This window comes from Chlamydotis macqueenii, chromosome 21, assembly GCF_036417535.1.
Source record: "Chlamydotis macqueenii isolate bChlMac1 chromosome 21, bChlMac1.mat, whole genome shotgun sequence".
Classification (NCBI taxonomy): Eukaryota; Metazoa; Chordata; class Aves; order Otidiformes; family Otididae; genus Chlamydotis; species Chlamydotis macqueenii.
The window spans coordinates 8,525,119-8,553,006 of NC_141576.1; the positions used below are offsets into that span (position 1 = coordinate 8,525,119).

The 27,888-nt window shown below is 49.7% G+C and overlaps 1 protein-coding gene across 12 annotated transcripts in view; it reads right to left on the reverse strand.

The window, feature by feature from the left end:
• Nucleotides 1–488: 488 nt before the first annotated feature.
• Nucleotides 489–27,888, reverse strand: part of ZBTB40 (zinc finger and BTB domain containing 40) — a 48,862-nt gene continuing 21,462 nt past the window's right edge. For 6 of the 12 annotated variants that reach the window (XM_086764292.1, XM_086764291.1, XM_086764295.1 and 3 more), the window contains 14 exons: nucleotides 27,570–27,762; nucleotides 23,596–23,732; nucleotides 22,959–23,148; nucleotides 21,754–21,887; nucleotides 20,637–20,805; nucleotides 12,944–13,351; nucleotides 12,250–12,456; nucleotides 10,569–10,733; nucleotides 9,883–10,097; nucleotides 9,138–9,300; nucleotides 8,719–8,805; nucleotides 7,546–7,766; nucleotides 3,798–6,797; nucleotides 489–3,591 (listed from right to left, as the gene is read on the reverse strand). In XM_086764292.1, the coding sequence (XP_086620418.1) occupies nucleotides 6,606–6,797; nucleotides 7,546–7,766; nucleotides 8,719–8,805; nucleotides 9,138–9,300; nucleotides 9,883–10,097; nucleotides 10,569–10,733; nucleotides 12,250–12,456; nucleotides 12,944–13,351; nucleotides 20,637–20,805; nucleotides 21,754–21,887; nucleotides 22,959–23,148; nucleotides 23,596–23,732; nucleotides 27,570–27,762 (2,481 nt within the window). In that variant the 3' untranslated portion in view covers nucleotides 489–3,591; nucleotides 3,798–6,605. Of the gene's footprint in view, nucleotides 3,592–3,797; nucleotides 6,798–7,545; nucleotides 7,767–8,661; nucleotides 8,806–9,137; nucleotides 9,301–9,882; nucleotides 10,098–10,568; nucleotides 10,734–12,249; nucleotides 12,457–12,943; nucleotides 13,352–20,636; nucleotides 20,806–21,753; nucleotides 21,888–22,958; nucleotides 23,149–23,595; nucleotides 23,733–27,569; nucleotides 27,763–27,888 lie in introns of those variants that run through there. The other 6 variants (XM_086764296.1, XM_086764298.1, XM_086764299.1 and 3 more) reach the window with 6 other exon arrangements.

The window sequence follows — 27,888 nt, forward strand, 5'->3', positions numbered from 1 at the left end:
CAAGTGCTGAATCATCCTTCTGCAATGTTTGCATTAGGCATGCAGGAGCAGTAGAGCCTCTTGCAGTGAGAAATGGGAAGGGGGGGACACACCAGCAATGAGAATTATCAGCAGTAATGTGCTCTCTGTGCTACCTGCTCTGCTGGCCCTCCTAAGAATAAGCAGAAGCAGGGACAGAGCCTACCAAGGCTTGGCAGTCTCCTGTCCCAGAGGGACACAGGCAAAGAGGGTCTGGACACACAGCAGGGCTGATGGTTCAGTTTCTTCAGTCACTGTGAATCCCCAAAGCAAGTCCTACCTGTCCTCATCCTCCACTACAGCTGTAGGCAGACCAAACCCCAACCGTGCAAAGCTCCTGGGATCCCACAGCCAGTCACCATCAGCTCCATCAACGCCTGGTCAGCTGCATCACCGATAACCTGAACAAGCCCATCAAGCGAACAGCAATGCCTCACCTCCAAAAAAGAAAAGCCCTCTCAAACCACTGATAAATGGATGAGTAAGAGTGGTTTATTTATTCAGACTTTCAATAAAAACTTTGACAGTATCCTGCACTGGGGGATTTAAAATCTTGCAACCTACCCCAGCTACGCACAAGGACACCAGAACTTTTGTGTGTTTAATAGATCTACTGAGATGTGGCAGATAACAGAGGATTATCTGGGTTAGTCGATGAGAGAGGCTGTAGGGAGCTGCAGAGGGAATTCACGGCTAACAGAGACCAGTTTTGCTGCAAGGGAAACAGACTGTTGATAAATGGAAGTTCACAAACACCACAGGGATCATCTGACCTACTGCTACATATCACCAAATTCACCACCATCTGTAACCATGCTGGAAAAAGCCCCGTGTATCACTGGACAGCTCAGTAACAACAGCTATTAAATGCTCAGAGACAAAAGAAACAAGGTTTGAAGTGCAATGGGCTAAACAAATGTAATATTACTGCATTAAGTATCAACTGCCAGGATGGCCCTGCTCTCAATACTGTCTCAATTGTAGCCTCTGGGCTGCAACAAGTGAAAGCAATGCAAGTTGGATAAAGGCAAACAATTACGTTTGTAATTGCCAAGGGGTCCTTCCAGCCATCCCACCCATCTTCCACCTAGCACAGAGCCCTCCCTGCGACTCCTGAAGAACGCCAGAACGAGAGTTATTTACCAGCAACTGGAGACTTTACAGGTATGCACCCACGTATAGCCTCTACAGACAGCAAAGCCCTCCACAGGGCTCAGCTCACAGCAAGCGTACGCCAAGATGCACTGTCTCCGTGGGATGAGCTTTGGGAAAGATGCTCCGGGTGATGACAAAGCCCAGGGGAAGCCGGGTGGAGGGCTGGGGTGAACCTGCAGGGAAGCTTTGTCCAAGTGAACCACAGCAGAGCAGAGAGACAAGGGTGGATGGCAAGGGCTGGAGCTCAACCCTACCCTACCGAAGTGCTGGCCAAAAAAGCCAACACGATAGAGTAGGTGGCATATGGACATGGCCGCCTTGGGCAGAGAAGGCCAGATTCACATGTCAGGGAAAGACATCTTCATGCCCATTAGCAGGTTCTGCACAGCTGGAGAGGCACAGATTATCTCCACAGGCAGTTTGAAACCTAAGGTAGGGCTTTACTCACGTTGTTACAGCCAAGAGGAGGACAGCAAACTCCATCTCTGGCAGGAAGCCTCCAGTGGCTCGAAGACCTGTGGGCCGAGATGATTTTGCATGGCACCAGCTAGATCTAATCTATCTGGACAGGTTCATTTGCTGGCAGCTATTTCATGCTCCAAGTGAGTATGTGTACAACAGACCCATCCCGACCAGCCCTCCCCATCTGCAAGAGGCTCTGGGGCAGCGGGAGAAGGTCTGGGAAGCACACAGAAGAACATAAGCAGATAGCCTGCCCAGACCAAGCTTCTCATATGCTGCAGAGCTCTAAGTATCCCTGATCCAGGGGATGAAGGAAATATTGGCCAGCAAACTTGACCCTGAGCTCCCCAGGAACAAGACAGGGATCAGTTGCTCACATTAGAGGTGAAAAGGTCGCTGTGTGGACTGCCCTCAATGCTGGGCATCTCAAGGGTGTCCAAGAGGGAAAGGGAAAGAAGGCAAATCCAAGCATTTGTGCTCTAGTAAGAGTACATCTGTACAGTGTTGATGCCCTTCAGCACTTTGCTTTTGCCAGAGTACAGAGATGGGGAGTGAACACAGTCCCCTGGCACCGGGTGAAGGCTGCCACCAGGTCATTCCTCAGCCACGCAGAGCAATTAGAGCTCCTGCCCTCTCATGCAGTAAGGCAGATCTTCCAGCCCTTGACTTGTGCTGGTAGTTGTTGCCTGCACAGCCTCCACTTTGTCATTTACTTGTCACAGGCGGCTGTGGGTGAGCAGCTGTATGGGAATGACAACTAGCCGCAGCAATGCTCAGAGCAGGGGGCAGCAGTAAACACCTCCCGACTTCTGACAAAAGCAGCTACTAAAGCCCCCAAACATCGCTCACGGCTCCGGTTACGATCAGCAGACCTCAGGATGCTTTCAGACATCCTGACTGCAGCCTCCGCCTCTCTCCGCACAGCCAGCATCCTCTCTTCCCAGATACACAGCCTGACCTTTAGCGATGCTAAGATGCACACAGCTCGACTGCGCCCGCGTGCCAGGCAATTCGGATCCCCACTGCTCCTTATTGCTCCTCCAGCCTCTGTCTCGCCCACATGCTTTGCCAGCAAGAACTTTCTGTTTCCTTGCAGGTCACAGAAAACAGGTGCCATGATCCGACTCATGGGTGCTTCCTGGCCCCGGTCCCATCTGTAGAGGAGAGCTATGTATAGCAGGCGCTACACAGCATCCATGTGTCTCGTATTAAGTGGATTAAGAGCTAGCTCACTTTATCAGGTTTGCTTAAATATGATTAGAAACCTGGGCAGATTTCCTGCTTCGAGTGATCATAAACAGTGCAGGGAAGGCAAAGTGAGAGCTTCTGCTTGCGCTCTCATCACATGCAGAAGGCTGGCTGAAGACTCAATAAAAGGAATTACTGTTTTAACACAGGAAATTACGAATTGCGGTGACTTACTGCAACAAGGCACCATACTGCTGACTGTGCTGGGGGGTTAGATGCATTAACCGATGCTGGTGAGGCAGCCGAGCCCCCTCCCTTAGCCAGCCTACTCCTCCCAAAAACAAAAGGTTACTGAGCCCATCTCCCAGGGAAGCGCTTCAGCTCTCACCATGTGCAGCAAACCACCACTGTTCAGGAGAGGGAATTCCCTCTGGCTGAAGTGTCTTGCCTCTGCCGTGCGAAACACCGCTTGGCGTTTGCTGAGCTGGAGGCCGTTGAAAACGTCGCTCCCCTTTTCCAGTGCTTGAATTCACTGGGGATGTGCTGGCAGCCTGCCAGACTGATAATGAAATTTGCCAAGACATCAGCATCAGCCAGGGCGCAGCGGCAGCCAGGGCTTGCCCAACTCACATGAAGGGTTTTCAGACTCATGATACCTGCTCTCCTCCTCCTGTCCCCCAGGAGAGGCTTCAAGCAACGTCCAAGCTCTCTCCGTGCTCCTGCCACCTCCATCCCTCACTCCTGGGCAAGGCAGCAGCATCTTTGCACCTAATTACAGATTGGCTGGATTAAAGAAAACAAAAAAACAAAAAAAAACAAAAAAAAAACCCACCACACCAAAACCAAATTCCAGAGCACAGAATTTCCATATACTGTGTTAAAATAGCACCTTGGGGCTGCAAAATCACACTTTGCATTGGGAAACAGCAAGTGGGGGCTGCTCACAGCCGTTGCCGTACCCAGTGGTATCCTACCTTCTTCCAAAGGATCCTGCACCGGGTGAAAACGAAAGTTGTGCAGAAAACAGACATTTCCTAATAGTCACAAGCTTAATCGTGCACCCTAAATGGCATCAATTAATGCATGGAGATATATAAATCATTAACTGATCTGATGTCCTCCACAGGCTGTTACTCTCCAGGCTTCTGTTACAGGCACTCTGCCCTTCTTCCAAAAGCATCTGGCACCTGCAAGAGGAGGACACAGCGAAGGGCAGGAAGGTCCCGTGCTCCAGCCTGACCTGGCAATGGCTCCTGCTTCCTTACAGAGGATGGCACCAAGGTTAAGAGGGGCACAGGACCCAACATAACCCAAGAGGTCATCCACCATCTGGAGATGACCTGCAAAAATCACATTTTCAGAAATAAGGATCTTCCCTTCCAACCAATTGCTTCACATGACATTGTGCAGCTACATCTTTCATTCTCCACGGTTTTTTACAGAGGAAAAAAAGAATACGCAGCACAACAAGATCTTCAGCACTGTGTACACCAGACCAAGATGTGCCCTGGAAAACGCATCTTCCTTCTGGGTAGGACATAGGTGTTGCTAACACTGCAATTTGTGCTGACGTGCATATTTCATCCATCAAGAAGGAACTGGAATGGGGGCATCTGAGTTATCTCCTCATAATGATATGGGAGATGCTCGATGGTCTCTGTACAGCTGCAGAGCTCTCGCTGAGTGCATGCTGCTGGCAGGACTCTGCCGAGGAGACGTCCACACTCTAGCTGGGCACAAAGGCAGGAGAGATGGCCCTAAACAGGAGACATGAGCCTGAGCTGCACCTGATGTGGGATTTACACCTTCAACTGTGACAACACTCGGTCAACAGGGACCAAACGGATCAAAGCCAAAAGGCATCACTTTCAACGTTCTTCCCTAGCCAAGCCCAGTTTCAAACTCTTTTTTAAGCAGGATTTGGAGGTGTCCTGTCCAGGGCTTGGAGCTGTCCTTCAGCTTGGCAGCGGCTCAAGGTTTCTCCACACCTGCTAGCCCAGGAGCTAGGTAAGGCCTGGGAAGGCTAAGAGGAGCTTCAGCAAAGGTGCAGAGGCACCTGGCCATTAGCACTAATCCTCAAGACCTTGAGCACCATCTCCTGGTCACTCCTGGATTCAGTGGCAACTTAACCTCATGCTTCTTCCTCCATTTCACTGTCACCACAAAGCCTGGGGGACAAACCGTGCATGCAATCGAGGAAGACAAAGGTGAGAGGACTTCAAGACATGCCCTTCAACAGGGTCATATGCTTGCTGTGTCATCGTCCTGCGCCCCCCCCCCCCACTCCCAAAATGAGATACAGAACATTAGCTCCACCAGGCGCCTCTCCTGGGGTCACTCCTTGCTGTTCTTTTCTCCAAGTTGTCAGAGGAACAACAAACTATCTCACTGGCACAACCACCTTGGCACGCTCCTGTACAACCATCCCTGCCTGCTGACTGTGAGCAGCCAGCACAAAATGCTGCTGGAAAACTCCAATCTGTTCATTTCCTGCGCTCCTGTGGCTTTGGGCAGCGTGATAAAACGGGCGCTGCTCGCCGCGGGGCCACGGGCTGCAAGATGTGGCAGGGATCACCGCTCAGTATGTAAATACCGCAGTGGCAGAGTTCAACCTTTTGGCATGAGAGAAAGGAAGATAAATGCTACCAGTCCCCTCAGAGCCACAGGAACCCTGCATCTATCTAATTGCACTTCATAATGGATTCAGCAAACCATTAATTATCAGATTATATTTTAGGAAACTGCAGATAAAAAAGCTTTACGGAATTTAGCCTTAAAGGGGCCAGTGTGCTGCAATAAAGCTGTTGCATCGCGCTGGCACCACAGAAGCAAACTGTACAGTAGGTATCTGAACGTATTTTACAAAGCAACGCCCTGTGTGGCACAGAGAACATCCACGTGCAATCACAGTAGCTACTGCACACTCAGAAACACCTTCGTTATTGCCAATCCACTGACACCAGTAATGAGGCATGCCCTGGCACGCAGGCACAGCTCCTTCTCCTTTCTCAGACGTGGCAGCTTCAGCACGTTCTCAGTGAATTCGAGGAGGGGTGGGAGATCTCAGGGTTCTTTGCTCGCAAAGAGGTTGTGAATGCCCAGACCTGCCTGTGACCCTTCTTCGTAATGGACAGCCACAGCAAAAACATAGATGGGATCAGATCTGTGCTACACAACGTATTCCCTACACAGCTCCACAGCCATTTAGCACAACTCCCGAGAAGTCTCTGCTTGAGTCTCCAGCTGGCACAATGCTACAAGGGAGAGCAACAGAAGAAACAAAGCAGCCCTTACTCACCATGTAGAGTAGCAGATACCTGCAAGCACATCACCGATTCAGCCATAAAAGTCTCCACCTCGAACTCTCAGGCCAGCTTTTTCTTTGGTTTCACATGCCCATACCATCCCAACTTTGTCCTGCACTAGTCTCCTCCCTCCAACTCTGTTCACAGCAGTGGAGGAACACACGTGAACACACCCAATTCCCATCTTTTCCTCTGCTTTATTTCTCTTGAGATGGGAGGGATGGGTGGTCCAGCCTGCCTGAGCTGGCAGCTCCTGACTGCAGGGAGGCTTCCCAGGCCCTCATGAACATCTACAAACCTCTCCTGTCCTTGGCCATGCTGTGCTTGCTGCACACCATTTCTTCTGCAGCGTCACATACCCGTAGTTGATCTCCCAAAGAAACCCTGAGCTCCCCGCTGAAGCAGCATGTTGAGGTACAGCTCCTGAATGAGTCTAGTGGATACCAAGCACCATGCGTGGGCACCCACTGCTCACTCTCACTTGGTTTCTTCACAAATCAGAGTGACTTTGTCATCAAACAAGTCCTCCATGGTCACTGCCACCAGCTCAGAGCCAGCTTGGCTCACTTGGGATTCGGGCAACGTCACAAAGACTTGGGAGCCAGTGAGTTGGGCCTCATCAAAAGAGATGATGTGGTCTGTTGCCCCTTGCTCCGATGTCTGAATCACCTGCATGGAAGATGGCCTCAGTCAGACACTTACAGCACCACTTTCTCTGCGACTGCTTTGCTAACCACATCTTTCTCAGCCCCAGCTCTGGTAATAACATTTAGCTTCATGCCAGAGGTCTGCAATTAAAATAGGCATGAGACTAATGGGAAACACTAAACCAGACAAACCGATGATGCAAAAGAAAAGACAGGAGAGTAATTTAAATATTTCTCTCCACAAAATTTCTATAATTTAGCTCGCTAAGCAGTCGTAGACAATAAACACTCTGTGATTACCCACTGGAGGAATGCCAGCCCAGGGAATCTTGCACACTGGGCTCCCTCATCCAAGAAGCTGTTCTCCACTGATGGCTGAGATACTGAAGACAAAGAGTCTGGGTTCAAGCCTAGCATTTAGCCTCCAACAAAACAGCTGTAGTCTCATAGGGTATGTCATCTGGACACCACTGTGTGCAGAGGTGCCTCTGAGTAACCAGGTACCTCTGCACACGCTGTCAGTCCCTACTTCTCAGCTCCTGAAAACTATAACTGAGCTGCTTCCCCTCCAGCAAGCCCACCTCGCACCAGCACAGAAATCCCAGAGCCCTGTGGGCTGGGGAGCTTGCATCCTGGACCCCTTTAAGGAGGAGGAATCAGGGAGCAGAAGGGGTGACAGGAGCCACAGGGTGGATTTGGGAAGAATAAGAGGGTTGGAGGGGGAGGATGGATGAACAACTTTGGGGGCTGCGGCAAAGAGCAGTCTTTACCTGCACAATCTGGGCCGTGGCAGCTTGGGAGAAGACCACGTTGGGATGCTCAGCGCTGTAGTGCCCCTCCAGCTCGCCCTGGGAGGGGAAGAGCTCCCCACAGAGCTCGCAGGTGAAGGTGCTCTCTGTCTGCTTGAAGTGCTCGCTGGTGACATGGCTCTGCAGGGCCCCTGGGAAGCGGAAGGATGCTGAGCAGTACAAGCAGCAAAACGCCTGGGAGCCTGCAGGGAGAAGCACCGCCTTCAGCCTGGGCTGTGACAGCCAGGGCCAGCCTAAGAGCACAGGGAGCTGCAAATGGCCAGGACACACAGGGCTGAAACCTACCAGGGATGCAGGGCATGGTGTGTGCCAGTGTCCCTTCTCTTGGCTAAACCACTGCCTGTCAAACAGTTAGTAGGTGTTCAGGTCCATTTTAGCTCTAGCTTCCTGCAGCACCAGCATTCAGAAACCAGGATGGTATATCCGATACAGCTGTAGCTGTCCCTTCTCCCAGACATCTCTTCTCCCTGTTCCATTGCACCACCCAGCACTGCTCCTGATTCAGTTATCGCAAACCCATTATCCACCCCAGGGGCTCTCTCGTCTCAGACGAAGCTATGTTTAGATCTTCTACCTCAGGCTGCTGTTGGTTGCCCCCTCCAATGCCTCCTGATCCATCTCCTCTCCTGCCATCCCACAAACAGCTCTGGGGACCCACCTTTCGTAGTGGTCTGGTCTGCCAGTTCACACTGCCCTCACAGCCTTGCTTCAGCTCGTCCACTTGCCAAAGGGCCCTTGACACGGTCTCCCTAAGCCCAGGTCTCTCTCTGATCTTTCTGGTGCTAAACTCCCTTTCTCTCCAGTCTCCCGCTATCTCTGTCCTCCACAAACCCCCATGCTTGGGTTTCAGTTCCTTATTTCTCTGCGCTCATATCTCCACTCCTGCACTTAGCTCTCTTCACCGCTGTAACAAGCCAATCCAGATCCCTCCTTGACTCCAGGGGCTCCAGAAGCTTAACAAACATGTTCCAGCCTCATCAAAACCAGTGCTTTTCCAGTTCACCTGTATTTTCTCACACTCTGCTTCCTTACCATGCCCATCTTCACTCTCCCACCTACAGCTTAGACATCACTCACCGAGAGGAGCAGTCATTGCTCACAAGGTTAATGTGAACAACAGCAAACATAACAGACCTGAATGCCTGCACTTCACATGGACCTGCAGGAGAGCCAGCGTAGGGAAGAGCTCCTTGCAAGTCTCACACTCGTGGAACTTCACATCTGCAAACAAGGCCAAGAACAGAAAAGTGTGCACCCAAGGTCTTCTACACAAGACCTTCTGGATCAGAGGTCTGTTAATATTTCAGCAACACCACACGCGTATACAGACATGAGGAGTATCTTCGGAGGTAAGATAGGAAAAGGAGAGGCCAAGAGCAAGTGATCTGCAAGACACTGAGGTGAGACTTGCCAGAACAGATTGCTAGAGGATACAAAGAATCTGTTGTGATTTGCAGGTAAACAGGATGCACAACCTTGTCCTGTCAGAGTTATTACTACACCTCTCCCAGCAGTCATCGCGTGGTTTTGTTTACTAAGGAACGGGTCATTACCTGTGTGCTCTGCTTTGACGTGCTTTCGGTGAGCAACAGTGCTGGAGAAGGTTTTGTCACAGGAGCTGCACTGCAGGGAGGAGAACTTGGAGGAGCGGTGATTCTGGGCTGCAAAGACATCAGGGTGGTGGGTCCGGTTGTGATACCATAACCCTGATAACTGCTGCAATGATAAGGATCAAATCATGGTTACAATACAAAGATTTTACAGGGACATCATAACACTAAGAAATCGCATGGAAAGCAACAGGAACAGTGGAGTTGTGCCCAGCAGGTACATGACCTGCTCATCCTCCTGCAGGACAGCAGCTAACACCTCCCTTCTGTTTCTGCCCCCAAGAAGCTGAACACTGCTGAATCCCTCATCCTCATCTCATTCACTGCAGGTCTCCTTTTGGCATGAATTTTTGTTCCCTTGCAGGAATGTGCTCCCACACACACTCCCACTGAGGCATGCCATTTGCAACACAAGTATTTTTATTCCTACACTTCCTGGCAGCTAGAAACTTGGGTAAAAGAGATTCCTGATGGTCCAGACAGGCCGGTATGTAGCCATTTGCAGTCACGGACCAGCTACCTCCATGGATCTGCCTTTTCCCTACAGACTCTGCCTCCTCTGTGCAATTTTTCCTTCTGCTGACCACAGACTGCTGCACTCAGTGCATACGGACAGAGGAGAGACATCTTGGTGCAGGAGTGGGCAATCTCCAGCACATGAGACCAAATCTTCACCGCACCTGCTCACCTGGTAGGCTTTGTCACAGATCTCACAGCTAAAGGGCTTTCCCCCAACGTGGGTCACCATGTGGCGCTCCAAGAGCGACGGGGCGCTGAAGACTTTAGAGCAACTAGGGCAGGGGTGGTACTCCCGAGAGTGGGCTTCGTGGACATGCTTGCGGTGCTCCTGCAGGGTGGCAAAGCTCATCCGGCACTTCTTACAGTCGTAGGGATCTTCGACGTCTGCCATCCAGAAATGCCACAAAAACCACAGGGGCGAAGAAATTACGGAAAAAAAAAAAAAGACAAGAAGTAAGAGGGGAATTCACAGAGGGAGGAAAGAAAAGGGAAAAAAAAAAACCACTAGTAACTTCCCAGACAAAAGCTAGCACTGGAGTTTTGGCTTTGCATACAGACGTTGCTGCTCCTGCTCACCTACAGCTTCCCATGGTGGGTTCCCAGCAGCTTGCAGTTTGTTGGAAACCACCCCTGCCATTTTTCTCTGCGATATCCCTACTCATAGCATCAAAGCACTACAGCATTTTACTTTTCTTGGGAGGGAAAAATCCCACCACAAGACACCCAGCCATTTTGCAGGCACTAGTAACACCCGCACAAGCCTCTCCTGGCACAGACGGGTCTGCCATGACCCCACAGAAGTCGTGCCTTGCAGGCTGGGCTGCCCAAGATGGGGATGCAGCTGGCAACACTCACTGTGGAAGGTCCGGAGGTGGATGGAGAGTCCGTTGGCCTGGCGAAAGCCTTTCCCACACTCCCGGCAGACGTATGGCTTGTCCCCAGTGTGAGTCCGGACGTGGCGTGACAGCTCAATGGACTGGGCGAACACAGCATCGCAGTACTGGCAGGCGTACATCTTCCCTGCAGCGACACTCAGGGTGAGAGCCTGCACCTAATGGGAGAGGAGCTCTGCCTGGAACACGCCCCATTTCAGAGGAAGAGGGGAGAGATCACAAACTGAACAGGCTTTCCTGGGGTAGCCAGAGCATCTCAGTGCAGGTTCAAAAAGGTCCTAGCGATGCTGGAGAAAACCAAGTGTGCACAGGGAGTATTAAATTACTACAGGCCTCAAGTATCTGGAGGTACTTGAGGGACTCTTCTGTGCAGACTGGGACAAGCTTGAGAAGTGGGCCAATGTAAACATCATGAGGTCCAACAAGACCAACTGCAAAGTCCTGCACATGGGTGAAGGCACCCCCTGTGTCCATACAGGCTGGGGCATGAAGGGATTGAGAACAGTCCTGCCGAGAAGGGCTGGTGGATGAAAAGCTGGACATAATCGGCAATGCGTGCTTGCAGCCCAGAAAGCCAACTGCATCCTGGGCTGCATCAAAAGCAGCGTGGCCATCAGGTCAAGGGAGGGGATTCTGCCCCTTTACTACGCTCCGGTGAGACCCCACCTGGAGTACTGTGTCCAGTTCCGGAGCCCCCAACATCAGAAGGACGTGGACCTGTTCAAGAGGGTCCAGAGGAGGCCACGCAGATGATGAGAGGGCTGGAGCACCTCTCCTGTGAGGACAGGCTGAGAGAGTTGGGGCTGTTCAGCCTGGAGAAGAGGAGGCTCCGGGGAGACCTTATAGTGGCCTTCCAGTATCTCAAGGGGGCCTACAGGAAAGATGGGGAGAAACTTTTCATCAGGGCCTGTTGCAATAGGACGAGGGGTGATGGTTTTAAAATAGAGGGAGGTAGATTCAGATTAGATATTAGGAAAAGATTTTTTATGCTGAAGGTTGTAAACACTGTCACATGTTGCCCAGAGAGCTGGTGGATGCCCCATCCCTGGAAACATTCAAGGCCAGGATGGACAGGTCAAAGGAAGGGCCAGGTCCCTTCCTTTAAAGGTCCCTTCCAACCCTAACTACTCTGTGATTCTACGATTCTGGAGGTACTACACACTTCTGGACGTACTTACATGCTGGCATGTCTCATGTTCAAAACTGCCCAGCTGCAACACGCTTGTGCCCTGGCAGTGGAAGGGGCGGGTGTGGGGACAGCAGAAGTACTAGCATGTAAAATTCTGTGAAATTCAGTCAGAGGGAGGGACGGGAGAAAGCAGGTTAACCAGAGGGAGGAGGACGCATCACAGAAGTCAAGATGTGAGGGGACGGAGAGGAGCTACTCAGGATCAAAAAAAGGAAGGCAGACAAAGAGGAAGATCCCCTTAATGGAAGGTCAACCGGGTGGCTCATGGGAGGACCTGGAGAAGGGGATGGGGAAAGGCAGAGTAGGGGACTGCAGGCAAAACCACATGGGTGAAGGAGATCTGGCAGCAGCCTGCAGCCCAGGAGTTTCCCAAAGGATGAGGAAGCAGCCAGGAGGCAGAGAGGCAGATGGAGCAACCTAAGCCCACGGCTGGGCTCGCGCAGGGAAGGCTCACCCTCAGCATGCTTCTTCTTGGTGTGGTAGGCAAGAGCAGAGGCCTGCATGAAGGTCATCAAGCAATGTTTGCACACAAAGGGCCGGTCTCCTGTGTGCAGCCGCAGGTGGTTCTTCAGCGTGGAGTTGGCCGCAAACTTGGCCCCACACTCCTTGCAGGAGAAGGGCTTTTCGTCAAAGTGCTCCGTCAGCTTGTGGTACTGCATCCCTGGGGAAGCAGGTAGGACACCATGGTGGCATTGATGGGATCCAGTGTCATCCCTGCCTGACCCTGCTACAGAGGCACCACTCCACCCAGCCTGGAGGTCCACCAGCCCATGCACGACACCAGGCATCCACTAGTGTCCTCCAGCCTGGAGGTCCACCAGGATATCATGAGCTGCCGCGGGGAGGGCAAAGAGACTCAACTCCTCTTACTCGTCCTGCTAAACCAGCTGCAGAACTGGAACAGCTTAATTATTTTTGGAGGCTTTTAAATTTGCCAGTAGCCCCACTATTCCTTGATAAGCCATGTGGAAAACCAATTAGGGAAGAACTAATCAGAAAGCAGTTGCGCTCAGTGGGGCAGGAGAAATGAGTTGAGCCATGTTTCTAACACACGGCTCTTACAGAGCTCCAGAGGGGAGGAGGAGATTTCAGACTGTCACATATTGCCCAGACCTCTCTCCAAACAACCCTGCTCCCACCAGCCCTACCTGAGGCATGAGCAAACTCTCGGCCACAAATGTCACATGCCACGGGGAGCCGCTTCTTCTTCTTCTTGGCTGTCCCCACCATCCCGTGAACCTCCAGCTGATGCTTCTCCAGCTCTTTCTTCGTCGATTTGATCTCACTGCACTCCTTACACTGGATTTGCTTTCCTCTGGCCACCCGACAACGTTTCATGTGCACCTTCAGGCGACAATAGAAGTGGAAGCTCTTATTGCAGGCTTTGCAGACAAAACTCTTCTCAGAAGAAGCTTTCTCTTGGAGTTCCTTTGGTTCCTTGGCACTGGCACCTCCCGCCTTGTCCTCATCTTTGTCCAGAGCTTCAACTTGGGATTCACTGTTCACCTTCCACTTCCTGATCCCAGGTTTCTCCCCACTTCCCTCAGTCAAGAGACCTGCAGAAAAAGCAGCTGATGGTGACCAGCTGGACTGGGCACCAGCTCCCCTGTATGCCATCTCCTGAACGCTTCTACACAAACAGTTGTCCCTGCACAGCAAGAACAGATACACATTGCACATGCTGTCCCATCACAACGGTAGCACATGGTTCTGCCCAAAAACGGCGGTGGCTGTTGTGGGAAAATAACACAAGATTGGCAAGGAGGATTATAAACACGTTCAACTGACCTGCAGCTGAGGTGTAGAAATATATCATGCTAATATACTAATCGTCGTTTAGAGTTGTGCGCTTGACAAGTAGAACATCTGTGTTTAGATAACACAGGCCTGTGATAGACCTGGAGGCACCCTATCAAACATGCTTGAGATTCCTGCCCTGCTGTGGGAAAGATTAAAGCACAGTGGTAAACTATGCCTGCGTGAATCCCGAAATACAGGCATACGGTGATCCTCCAGCACGGACCGAGCTCCACGGTGCCCGAGTCCCCACTTGTATGCCTCTGCCCGGGTGCTGCTTCAGGGATTCCCCAGTTGGTGTAACAAAAATTTACTCTTTGCATTGCATCTGTGGTTTTGTGGTTGTTCCTGCATCCTGCCTGTGCCGGCTCATGGTAGGATGCAGGAAAGAGTGGTCCTTGAGTTCCTCCACCCACACATACCAGCAGCCCGATTAGATGGCAAGAGCCAGGGCCAGATTTCCCAAAGAGCTTGCTCCTCAAATAGGAACAAGAGTTGCTTCCAAGTATCTGCCTCCTGCTCAGACATGTGAAGCTACGGCCATGACTAAGTGTTTGAAGATCTGAGCCTCAGGTATGATATTGTCTAAGTTTGCCATTGAGGACGGATATCCAGCCACTAATTACAAGAAATCTCAGGAACACTTCTCAAACACAAACTCTTTTAAAGGAAACAGATAATCTTGCTACAACCCTTTTGAGTCTTCTGGTTAGGGCCCTGAGGTACTTTAAATCGCTCATTACATTAACTTTTTACAAAGTCTACTGCTTTTCTGAGTCCCTGTAACACCATCATCTCAAAAAGCTGGAAAATTCACCTAGGATCTCAGTCTACAGAAAAGACCCACAGGGAATGCATGGATGGAAGAAATCAAAACACAAACAGATCTGTTTGGTTTCTTTGCTATAATGAGAACCATGCAACTGTGTGGCCATGGAAACGAGTGCAGACTTCTCCTTTTGCCAATGCACAGGAAATTCAGCCTGTGCTTGCAAAACTTCATTTCTGCCTTCCTTGCTACGGGAAGAGCACAGCAAAGTGTTCTCCCTGCACAGTGCCACTGCCCTGGATTTCCAACCAACTAGCAAACAGGTGACACTCTAACAGGCTGGGAAATCTTAACACGTCAAGTGGCAACCCCACCAGCCTCTGAAGGCATCAAGGGAGAAAAACAGACTGGAAGACTGGTTTCCAGTTTGTCCTGCTCGGTCAAGAAAGCAATACAGACCTTTCACCTCTAAGGTCTCTTCCCACATCCCTACAACCAACACTGTCAGCTTTTCTGACACAAGTGAAGAAGTATCTTTAAATCTCCCAGAAATGCTAAGCATCAAGAAGAGCCACCTTGCTGGGCAGGATTAATGCAGACAAAGATACGATCGCTAAGGAAACCAGGACTGGAAATGTCTAGAAGAAGTGCCGTGGCAGCAGGGGTGTAACCTGAGTCAGATGAAGTGAAGAGGAGCTTGCCACAGATTCTAGTGGGCCAAGAGTTGGCTGACAGCCCTCCTGCTCTTATGCCTGTGAAAATGTTCAGGATTACAATCTTTCAGCCTAGGCAACAGCACAAGATTGTAATGGTACAAAGGCAGGGGGAGCTGTCAGCTTCAGTCCACCTTCACAGGGAAACACATAAAGAGGCTCTAGGAACAGCTCTCCATTTTCAGGCAGATGCTACTACTCCCAGAGAACAGTTTAGAAAGAGATCTGAAGAAGATCACGTGAAATCAACGGCTAGGCACCTGCACCCTGTAGTCCCATGCCAGTGTAACATATACATCCTGAATGGCAGGAGGAACCTTGCTTGACAGTGGAATACACCCTCAAAAGGCTTTCAAAGTCTGGCTACCATAAGACAGGAGAATGGAGACATGCTAAACCGCATGACGCGAAGCTGATGTGACAGTAGAGGCAGGTGTCAGGATGCTGAACTTGCAGGTTTCTTTAAGGGCATCAAGTACTACCAGCTGGCTGCTGCCTGAACAGAAGAGGGGACACTTGGCACTGCTACATCAGGGAAGCAGTCCCTTTCCACTTGGCAGCCAGGATGTCTCCCAGAACCCCTCCTATTCATGAAGGCAACATTTCATACCTCATGCTAGAACAGCATTGAGCAACAGATGTTACCCAGTCAGCTTCCATTCTTGGAGATGAACCTATGTGCTCTCATGAGAAATAAGACCAGACTGAAGAAACGACTGCACATTAAGTTTGAGGGGCAGGAACTTAGCATGCCTTGGCCATGCCCTTGGCTGAGCCCCCTGGGAGAAGACAGAGTCTGAGTTAAACATACACCAAAAAGGTCCCTGTGGGGTCCTCTGGCACTGTTGACTTTGCATCACTTTCCATTCTCTGGTGACAAAGACATTCAGCACTGGAAGAATCATAGAATGGTTAGACCTTCAAAGGTCATCTAGTCCAACCCCCCCTAAGATTAGGAGCAGGGACATTTCCAACCAGATCAGGTTGCTCAGCGCCTCATCCAGCCTGGCCTGGAATGCTTCCAGGGATGGGGCATCCACCACCTCTCTGGGAAACCTGGGACAGTGTTCTACCACCCTCATAGTAAAAAAAATTTTTCCTTATATCTAATCTAAATCTACCTCCCTCCCTCTATTTTAAAACCATTACCCCTTGTCCTGTCACAACAGGCCCTACTGAACAACAGCCTCTCCCCATCTTTCCTGTAGGCGCCTCTGTGGTACTGGAAGGCCACTCTAAGGTCTCCCCAGAGCCTCCTCTTCTCCAGGCTGAACAGCCCCAACTCTCTCAGCCTGGCCTCACAGCAGAGGTGCTCCAGCCCTCTGATCATCTTTGTGGCCTCCTCTGGACCCTCTCCAACTGGTCCATGTCCTTCTGATGTTGGGGGCTCCAGAACTGGACTCCAGAGTACTGGAAGAAAAACTCTGCTGTTAATTATTGTGTATTTCATACTGAGTTCTCTTTCTCTTTTGTAAGTGGTCTGCTGAGTCTGTAATCCTGGTGGCTGCTCTACCCTCCTTACAATTCTTGATAGATATTAGACTCCAGAAGCAGAAGATCTCTTGGTGCCTGATCATCCCGTCTCCCACTTCAGCTTAAGCTGGGAGAAAACTCCACCTACCCCTTTGCATCTTGAAGGTCTTTCCAATGGTTGCTGACACACATGGTAGTTTCTAATGCAGAATCTAGTGGACAATGACATTTTGCTTGTAGACTCTAAGTTAAACAATTCCAGGGGCTGACTCAGACCTAAGTTAGATGCTAACTGTCTTTTAAACACAAGACTATGCAGAGGAAAAGCTTTTTTTTGCTGGAGTTCTAGACATATTTCTGAGATCTGGAAGTGAGACCTATCTCGACAAACATGATCTCCCAAGAAGTGACTGCACGAAGGCCTGGAAAGCAGCTGGCTAGAGAGGAGGTTATAGACTTGGCTGGAAGAGTCAAACCTCATCCTTGCAAGTATCAGCTGCCAACAGTGAAAGTGCTCCAACTACAGAACAGACTCAAGGAGAACCAAGAGATTTCATATTGTACCTCCACCAAAGAAAACAACCCATTACTCTGATGATGCTGAGTGTGGTTGGGGATGGACGCAGGCAATTTCCTCCACAGGGATGCCTGGTGCATTCCAAGTGCTTCAGCTCACCTAAATTAAGTACTAGAATTTTTTTTTTCTTTTGTTCAGTAGAGATGTAAAAACTTTTTGTCCTGGTTTTATTCGGGGGGGGGGGGGGGGGGGGCGGGGGGGGGGGCCCTAACGTGGCAGCTTCTGTACGAAACTGCTAGAAGTTGCTCCTCTTTGTTCAGTGGACTCGGCCGGGCCTAGGGCAGACCTGCTGCTGGCCAAGGCCGAGCCAATTGGTAGCAGAATGTTCCATGATAACGCCCCTGCGATAACATATTTAAGAAGGGGAAAACAGAAAAAAAAAGGAGAAGATGTGAAGCAGCTGACTGGGGTCAGAGAGGGGGAGGCACGAGCCTTGTGGGCCTCGCAGGCCTCACCCTCTGGCCTCCCGCCAAGCGATCGACTGGGCCCAACTCGGCCCGGCCCTGCTGCGAGAAGTGGAGAGGAGATGAGATGTGAAGAGAACCTGAGAGACGTCTGCCTGCCTGTTGTGAAGTTTCTGGTGAGAGGAACGTCTGCAGACGCCAAGGTCAGTGAAGAAGGAGGGGGAGCAGTAATGTGGCTCCTGGCCGAGATTCCCCTGCAGCCTGTGGTGATGACCATGGTGGAGCGGGTTGTCCCCCTGCAGCCCATGGAGGTCCACAGAGGAGCAGAGATCCCCCTGCAGCCCGTGGAGGACCCCACGTGAGGTGGATGCCTGAAGGAGGCTGTGGCCCGTGGAGGGCCCACTGGGGCAGCCGTTCTGGAGAGACTGCACTCCATGGAAGAGATGACCCACGCCGGAGCAGTTTTACGCAGGACTGTGGCCCGTGGGAGGGACCCCACAATGGAGCAGGGGAGGAATGTGAGGAGTTCTTCCCCTGAGGAGGAAGGAGTGGCACAAAGCGATGTGTGATGGACTGACCATAACCCCCATTCCCTCTTCCCCCCTGTGCCGCTCAGGGGTGGAAGGTGGTAGAGAAGGTTAAGCCCCAGAAGAGGGAGGGGTAGGGGGAAGTTATCTTAGAATAGAATCATAGAATGTTTAAGGTTGGAAAAGACCTCCAAGATCATCAGATCCAACCATCAACCTAATATCTTGTTCTCTGTCTCATTATCCTGCTTTGGTTTTAATAATAAATAAATAGTTTTTCCCAAGTTGAGTCTGTTTTGCTTGTAATGGTAACTTCAAGGATCTCTCCCTGTCCTTATCTCAAACCTCGAGTCTTTTTCTTATATTATCTGTCCCTGTTCCCTCAGAGGGTGTGGGGAGTGAGCAAGAGACTGCTTAGCTTGGTCCTGAGCGGGGCTGAACTACCTCTATTGTTTTCAAGTGGAAATGCAAACTATATGCATCTCCATGCAGCACATATGAAAGGTAAGATCTCCTCTGTTTCAAGTGGAAGCTCACATCCCTCAAACAGGAGGCCTGCAGTTATCACTCATATCTCATGCCAAAAGCCACATGGCTATTGATCCACAAAGCCACCTGCAACGTTTAGGGCTGGTAAGTAGTGATAACAGTGCTGAGGAGACTGGTTAAGAAATTAGGATATGGAAGTTCAGTGTAAAGATCCATAGGATGCCAAAAAGGGGCTGGTAACTGGCAATCCTACTCTGGATGCTTCATACAGAATGTATGTTTTTGCCAAGTAAAAACCATTTTTTCCAGGGCTCTTGTTTTTGATGTCACTTCTTGCTTGATGTTGTCTCAACCTTGGCTTGAAGCCCTACAAAGACACTTAGTAACAGCAGTCTGCTCTCTTTGATATTGGTGCCAGAGAAGCAGGCATCTGCCAGAGCAATCAAGCTGACTCCCCAAGTCCCTTGCTGGTAAGCACTGCAAGGTGTCCAGGAGCTATGGTGGGTTGCACGTTCACAGGCACGTGCAATTCTTGTTGGCTTACCTCCTTCTAGAGTCACCTGGCATATCCCATGGTCAGACAGGGTCAAGGGAAGAGAAGCAAGTGCCTGCAGCATCAGCAGACAGAGAAGGAATGGGAGATAAGAAGGAGTTGCCTTTTCTCTGGAAATCCTGATCAGAGCCATGATCAGGTGGAAAAACCAATTGGACTGGTGGCAGCTCTCATCAGAGTTAGCAGAGAGGACCTAGATCTGAACTGGGCATGAATAGTGGATCTACAGTCTAGACCAACTCTCAGGGAGGCCACTAAGGCCACTGAGTCAAGAAACGGGAGCAGAGAATGTGCTACCATTCTCTGAGCCCTACGGCTAGAGCAGCAGTCCAGGTCCTCGGTTTCTTCCACACACGCACTGCTCCCAGTCACCCACTCTCAGCTACCACCCCAAGAACATTTCCCCATTGCTTAAGAACGCAGGCAAGCTAACAAGTCTAGGTCACTCTGCTCCTTCCCAGCACAGAGTGAACATTGGCTTTGCCTGTCACTGTCAAACACAAAACGATGACAAGTGTCAGAGCCAAGAGGCTTCATAAAGACCAATAATGGTCCTGATCCAAATGTTCAGACAAACCTTCTACCCCTAAAAAAAGATGAGGCATTTATAACAAGCTGCTTCCTCTAACTACCCAGCAATCTGCCCCGTTAAGCTAAGCAGCTCTGGCACCAAAAGTAAATAAGGACAGAGAGAGCTGAACCAGCGCCTGTGCTTGGATACAAACCACACTGTGTACATCCCAGTGGACTCCGCAGCCCAAAGAATCTGGATGCGCTGGGAAGCACGGTGCCATAAAAATGTTATGTGAGCAAACAGAATAAGCAAGTCACATTTGCATCCTTTTCAAGAGAATGCAAACCTGCAGTTAGCTTCCTGGCCCTCTGTTATCTTTTTCATTAAAGCACCAAATTCTGTTAAGCATTCTTCCTTCAAATGACGGATGCAGAGATACAATTCGGCTCAGCTGGAGAGCATCCCACAGCTCAGGGCAGGGTCTCACACATGGTTATTGCTATGCTTTTGTTTCTGGAGTTAACCAAATTGCTATCTGCATATGTTTCATTCATACCTTTGCCAAACCAGTACAGTATGTAACATTCCCCTACTGCTGGGGACCCTCCCAGGGAATCATTTGCTCTGTGAAGTGTATACATAGTAAGAACAAATTAAAGCACAATGAGAAAACAAACTCAGAAACTAGTCTGGGACTACAAAATGCAACGCCATGGTCATCTTTGCACAAGACGAGTGCACTCTGATGTGACCTTTCTGCAATCAGTGACATACAGATGAAGTCAAGGGATTGTAACACAAGTCCAAATTCATACAGATCCGACAGTACTGGAAGAGCCAAAGAAATCCCGTAGGTTAAGGGTAAAAATCCTGCAAGTACAACCCCAACATCTGGCCAGGCGGTAGTTCCATGAAATGACCTCAGGCCACCAGGACACTGAGATCCACTACCACTCAAACTTCCCAAGACTCCCGTAACCGTGTCTAAAAGATCACAGAAGGATGAAAACCTGTGCTTTTCTTACCCACATGCCCCAGCTCCTGCATCACTGGCTGCAGGTCTGGGAAGGACTCATGGACATTGCACAGCAGCTGACAGATCTTGATGGCTCGGACAGACTTCTCCTGGGCTGTGCTCAGAGCTGCTTTCAAGGAGGCCTCTGAACTTTCCTTCTGAGCAGAAACACTCAGAAGCTGGAGAAGGAAGAAGAAGAAGAAAACATAACATGACAGAGATTTTGGGCTGTGAAAGGTCAGAATGGTCTGAAAGTGAGGGCACATCCATTTTATTTCATCTCTACTGCCGGGAACCTGCTTTGAGAAACCAGAAAAGAAAACCCTTTCCATACACTTCCCCTCCTCCACTGACATACATGCACGAGCTGAGAGAATTTCAGGATTAAAAAAAAAGTTACAATAAATTAAATTCTCAGACTTTCTGTTTTGGTATTAGTTCTCTTAAAACCACCTTTCCATGGAAAGAGCAGTTCCTCAATGCCTTACAGCATTACAGGCTTATCCAACTCATAAACCTGTCTTTCATACACAGCTCTCCCTGGACTCGTCTCTCCCTTCCAAATCCAAACCTGCTTCAGACAGCCACTGCAAGAAGAACCAAGGCAAGGATCTGTGTATGCCCATACATACCTCACCTTTCTAGATCTCCAACATCAGCTAACCAGAGCAGGAATGAGCAACCACAGACTGCTTGGTGGAAAAGGCCTGCTCAGCCTATTTTCCTTGACAAAGGGAAAACAGACAAGGCACTTTGGGATGCTAGAAATCACAGCATCCTCAGTGCATTTGCTAGGAGTGTTTCATTCTCATATGTCCTGGAACAGCCAACTCAAATGGAAACCCACTCCCTGGCAGCTCTGCTTTCTCTAAGACTTCAGCGCCCTTGCAGAGCTGAAACAGTTTTGCTGTGTTTCAATATCAACTAAGAATCTCACTGGCACTTTCTTTTACCTAAAAGCTCCTGCAGAATTTACATAAAACATCCAGTACACTTCAGCAGAGGGGCATCTCCAACTTTGGACGGCTTCCCCAACCTAAGTAATGTCTGCTGATTTCAGTGCATGCTAGAGTCTGCCTACTCTTTGAGCCACAAAACATGCTGGGTTCAAGGGCATCCCCCCATACCTCTTTTACTGCTTCTGTTAGTCCTGCCTCTCCTGGAGCCAAGCCCTCCAGGTCCGCTCTCTGCTGAATGGCCTCCAAGATCAGCTTGCTGTGCCGCAGGATGATCTCAATGGCTGTGCTCTCACTGGTGGTCACTGAAGAGGAAAATAGGAAGTAAAGGTGTTCAAAACCACAAAACCCAAGGAGAACCTGAAGGCCTTAGCTGCGCTTAGCTTTTTCCAGACCACTTCTGAAGCTGAGCTGTTAATAGCAGAGGTGACTTCTTTAGGGTGCAGGGAACAGCAAACCACAGGCAAACTTTGGTTATACTAATTGCAGCAGTGACATCCAGCATAAAACCCAGGAAAAAGCCAGCAGATCTCACTTCTCACTGCTTGTCCAACTTTAGGTGAGAAGATGTGGTTTTCCAAAGCATGTTGCTGAAAGCGACACTGACAGCCTCAAAAAGGCAAGCGTGATTCTCCTGAGACTCAGGATATATTCTCTCCCCCAGTTATAGGCATCCCATTCTGACTTTTGCAGGGAAACAGGCATTTCTAGGCATAATTTGCCTCATCTGAGGACAGCTACCTAAAAAGTGGCTGGATGTACCATGAGCCAGAAGTGCCAGTTTCACCAGGCTGAGCGCAGAGGGCATGGAGAGGAGCTCAGATGGAGGAGCTGCACCACAGGCATCTGACTGCAGGCACGTGAACCCCAGCTTTGTGCCCACAGGGCCAGCACACACAGCCAGGCTCTGCACAGCTCTGCCCCACAGGACCACCAACCTGAGCACTCCTCACGCTTGCATGAGATTTTAGGAATGATTTTTGGGGAAAAGCAAAGTTTAGGTTGTAAAGTAGGAAAACTCAAAGCCAGAGGCCGATGCTCAGGGTAGGATAAGTGGGTGGCTGCACACAGACCTCCGATGAAACTCATGCTTTCAGTCTGATGGCCTCCAGCTGTTTATTAGTGCAGGATGGTGGCCAGCTCTCAAAAAGTTTCCTCATTACAAAACCTGAAGGCACAGGGCCACAAGCAAAGCAGCTGCACTTGCAGATGAAAGACCTCTTCCAACCAATCAACTGTTTCACTGAGGACACGTGTTGAGATTCATTGGAAGAGAAGAGGTTCCCAGCCAGGGAAAGGGTAAGGAGTTTGAAAGCAGCTCCTGCCAGCAGCAGGAGAAGCTCAGGGAGAGCGTAGGGGAACACCAAGGCCGTTACCTGTTTGGAAATAAAACTCTGCACCAGGTTGTTTCCGGATGTCCTCCATGAGCAGGTTCAGCGGTGCAGGTTCCTGCACACTCAGCAGCAGCTGCCAAATGGCAGAGACCGACAGGGACCGCTCCTCCAGCGCTGCTGACACGAGGGAGGCCAAACTGCCGGCCTCACGCTTCACAATCTGCTCCATCACCTTGGAAAGACCCACAGCAAGATGCTAACAAGGGACCCTCTCCATCTGCCCCACGTCGTACTTAGCCATGACCTTAGCTCACCCAGACCAAGCCTTCCCTTGCTCCCACCCTGGTGAAGACCTGGCTCACAGTGCAACCCAAGAGGTGACCACTTTGAAGCCCAGCCCTTCACTCAAACCCACCAGCCATTTCCTCAACTCACTCTGAAGCTGAACATCTCTCCTCAGTCCCCAAACAAGCCACTCTTACTTGTCAATTTTCAGCTTCATATAGGTTACGTGCTTCACAGCTGCTAGGGGATACTAAGGAATCATCAAGTCCTGCTGGAGGACTGCCCCAAACCAAGCCATGACTAGGAGTAAATCAAGTCCTCAGGATTTTATAGGTATTCTCAGAGGGAGATAAAAGCTCAGTATCTGCTTGCACACACACAGGGTTCTGCTTACCTCTCTCTCAGCAGGAGCCAGGCTCTGTGCAGCAGAGATGCCCTTTAGCAGTGTTGGCGTGTCTGTGAGGAGCTCCACCAGGTTTTCTCTATATCGTCTCAACAGTTTGGCTCCATAATCCTCTGGGCTCCATTTGGCTGAATGTAAGTGAATGAAAATAAGAACAGCTCAGTTTGCAGCACCTTCCCAAAGAGTTTCAGAGCTAAGGGAGACCAAAAAAGCCAAGGCAGTCAGTTCTCCCTGGGTCACTAACACTCATGGCCTTATGCTCAGGAGACCTGGATTCACCTTCAAGCAGAGGATGAACATGACAAATCAAAACTTCTCCAAATCAAAGACAATACAGAATATCCTCTGCCCATACGTGCCTACAGAAAGGGATCTCTGGCACCCAGATGTTTTCCGCGTTTCAGTCCTGGTGTGAACCCAGAAAAAGAAAGTCTCAGTTTTCAGCCACATTCAGCAGGTGAACATGTGGCCTGGTCTGTGAAGACAACACCTCAAGACGTTCAACACCACCTTCTGATGCCCTGGAATCAAGAAGACCCTATTACTGACTCTTAATTGTAATTTCATTGAAAGAGGTCTGCAAGTGAGAGTTTTTGATCCACTCCAAGGAGCAGCTCTGCAACGTGCCCCATCTCAGCAGTGTATGACTATCAAACATACTAACATTTTACAAACACCCAGATGGTCCGAGGTAATCAAGAACTCAGTGGGCTGAGTTGTCCCTGATGAAAATGTTAAAGGAACATAAACCAGCTTGTGATTGCAAAGCAGTAGTAGCACCCTCTTCACTTCCTTACACCAAAAAAAATATGCAACTTGAACCTCATTCCTTCCTCCTCCTGTATCTAATATCAAGCTGAGTCTGCTGAGGTCAGCCCTGCTGAATCTGAGAAACGATGACTCTAGAGTAACACCACAACCCTATAAGGACATCCCAGTATCAGAACACAAAGGACTAATTCAGGAAAGAGGAACAGTGTTTTTTTAGGATAATGAAGAAACTTGGACAAAATATATTGTGTAACAAAAGTAATATTTGATTGCACTTGTCACCAGATTAGTTGACAAATAAAACTGGAAATTGTGAAACAGATGAATCTAAAAACGATCTTTTTCACTGTTGGAGTTACTAAATTGGAGAAGACGCATAGTTATACTTTTGTAGGAGAGACCAAAAAAAAACCAACGGTAGTTCATCCAAGACATCTGTGGGTGTTTTTCTGTTTGCGTGCTTAGGACTTCTAATCATTTTGGATCGGTACCAAACAGAACAATTCACACAGCACTACTTGGGAGAAAAGCAGGGCTTGGTGAAAAGAAAGTACAGTCCATGGGACCCAGAAGACATATAGTGCCAGGTAAGAAAAGAAAGCTCTCCGGGATGGTGAAGGAGGCAATGGCAGGCTGTGGGAATAATCAATGGAGGATTTTGAGTTAATATGAAAAACTCCCTGGACAAAGACTTCTTGGAGACACGAGTCTACTCCCCCGGGGAAGTTAAGGGAACCTCATTAAGTACTTGAGCTCTGTAGGGTTTAGGTATCACTTGGATGTGCCCCACATGAATCATGGGACGGTTTACAAATAAAACTGTTTTATCCCTTCTCCCATCGGAATGTTTCTGATTTTATCACACAAAATGGAGTTCTTATGAATGCAGTCTCAGCTCTGCTGCTGTACAGAGGTAAGCTCCATAACCACAGCGTGCCCCTCACCACCGCACAAGACCTCCTCCTCTCTGTTAGCAGGACAGCGCAGGACATTAAGGGCTGCCGTCAGTGGCTCAAATCGTTCCCTCTCTCTTAATTTACACGATAAGAAATCTTTGTGCTTCTGTTTGTTCAAGCTGCAATTTGAGGAGATTCAACTCTATTTAATTAAGGAATGCTCCTCCTTGGAATGGGTATTACCACTAGATAATTAACCATGTTGGGAGTCTGGTGTTTCAAGAAAGCAACCGTGCTTAACAAACAACAAAGCAAACTGCCTGTCGGGAATGTCTGCTACAGAGGAAATTACCAGCACTATGAGCACAGTTCTGCTTTCTATTAAACACTTATTTCCATTTCACTGCATGTTAATTTAGTTTTTAATTTTTGAGTGACTTCAGAGCTGGTGAAATTTGCCTCTTTGTCTGAATTGTTGAGGGGTGTGCCTAAACCCACCCAAGCTTGGAAGGCTGTCCCACCAGCCAGAGATGAGGACTCACGAGTCCCTGAACCACCATTGGCAGGCAACCAACAATAAAAACCCACCGAAACAAAAAGAAGGGGACTAGCTGTCCAAGATAATGATGTCTACTAGGGACACTAAGTGGGGGACTCCCATCAGCACACTGCTCCACACAGGAGATCACAACTCCATGACCATGATGTGCAGAAACACCACCCAACCTAACACACAGCCCACAATCTCACTCTGTCACGAGGAATTCACAAAGACTGAAGCCAGGTAAGACACTGCCTGTATTTAATTTCAAATATCTACAGCTTTGGGAAAGTTTTAGGTGTTTGCTTTCAAAGCCAGTAAATACCATGAGTTAAAGTCACCAATGGACCACAGTTTGGTAAAGGCGCCCTCATCTTTGAAGGGTTTATTAAGTGAAACTTGTTCTATTTATTACGGAGACACATGCTGCTTTTAAGAGAGTGAAAACCAAAAAAGTAATTTGACACTGGAGATTGTTTTCCAGATATTACACCCTAGTTTCTACCCTATCAGTGTCAAATTCAAGGAAGGAGCCCACAGGCTTCTGCCCAACACTGCTCATCTCACTGAAAAGCAGGAGCTTTTTTGCTGGCAGTCATAGAATCATAGACCAGTTTGGGTTGGAAGGGACCTTTAAAGGGCATCCAGTCCAAACTCCCCGCAAGGAGCAGGGACACCTCCAACCAGACCAGGCTGAGCCCCAGCCAACCTGGCCTGGAATGTTTCCAGGGATGGGGTCTCCTACCCCACTGCTCCCAGACCATTTTTATTTGCATAAAATGGACATCCCATTCCCTTACATAAAAGTAAGATAAGAGCACACTGAAGCCTAGACAAGCATCCACACTGGAGGGGAGGGATGCCATCCAGAGGGACTTTGACACCCTGCAGAGGTGGGCCCGTGCAAACCTCATGAAGTTCAGCCAGGCCAAGTCCTGCACGTGGGTCAGGGCAATCCCAGGCACAAATACAGGCTCATCGGAGAACAGATCAAGAGCAGCCCTGAGGAGAAGGACTTGGGAGTGCTGGTGGACGAGAAGCTCAACATGAGCCGGCAATGCGCCCTTGCGGCCCAGAAGGCCAACTGCATCCTGGGCTGCATTAAGAGGAGCGTGGCCAGCAGGTCGAGGGAGGGGATTCTGCCCCTTTACTCTGCTCTGGTGAGACCCCACCTGGAGTACTGCATCCAGTTCTGGAGCCCCCAACACCAGAAGGACATGGACCAGTTGGAGAGGGTCCAGAGGAGGCCACGCAGATGATGAGAGGGCTGGAGCACCTCTCCTGTGAGGACAGGCTGAGAGAGCTGAGGCTGTTCAGCCTGGAGAAGAGGAGGCTCTGGGGAGACCTTATGGCGGTCTTCCAGTACCCAAAGGGGGCCTACAGGAAAGATGGGGAGAGACTGTTCAGCAGGGCCTGTTGTGACAGGACAAGGGGTAACGGTTTCGAAACAGAAGAAGGTAGATTAGATTAGATATTAGGAAAATTTTTTTTACTATGAGGGTCGTAGAACACTGGCACAGGTTGCCCAGAGAGGTGGTGGATGCCCCTTCCCTGGAAACATTCCAGGCCAGGTTGGCCGGGGCTCTGAGCAACCTGATCTGGTTGGAGATGTCCCTGCTCCTTGCAAGGGAGTCAGACTGGATGAGCTTTAAAGGTCCCTTCGCACCCAAACCATTCTGTGATTCTATGATTCTATCCAAACGTCCTGGCAGTTCCCTGAACTGAATCCTCAAGCATCTGAAATTCAGTATCCATACCTTTGCCATCAGAGACATTTGCTGTTACCACCAACTTGTCTAGCAGAAGGTGGAGACCAGGGAATGATGCTTTCACAGCCCCTAGAAGTTTGACCAAACTTTCTGCTTTCAGGGTTTTCTCTTCATCCACCTTCCTGAGCAGATTGTCCATGGCTTCCCTCTGAGAGCCGCCTTCACAGCAATCCAAGACTATCTGTGACAAAGAAACAGCCAAGAACTTGTTTGAGAGTTTCCTACAAATTATTGGCTCTGAATAGAGATCAGAGAAACAAGAACAGTATCACAGTACATAGTACTGCAATAAATCCATACCCACTGA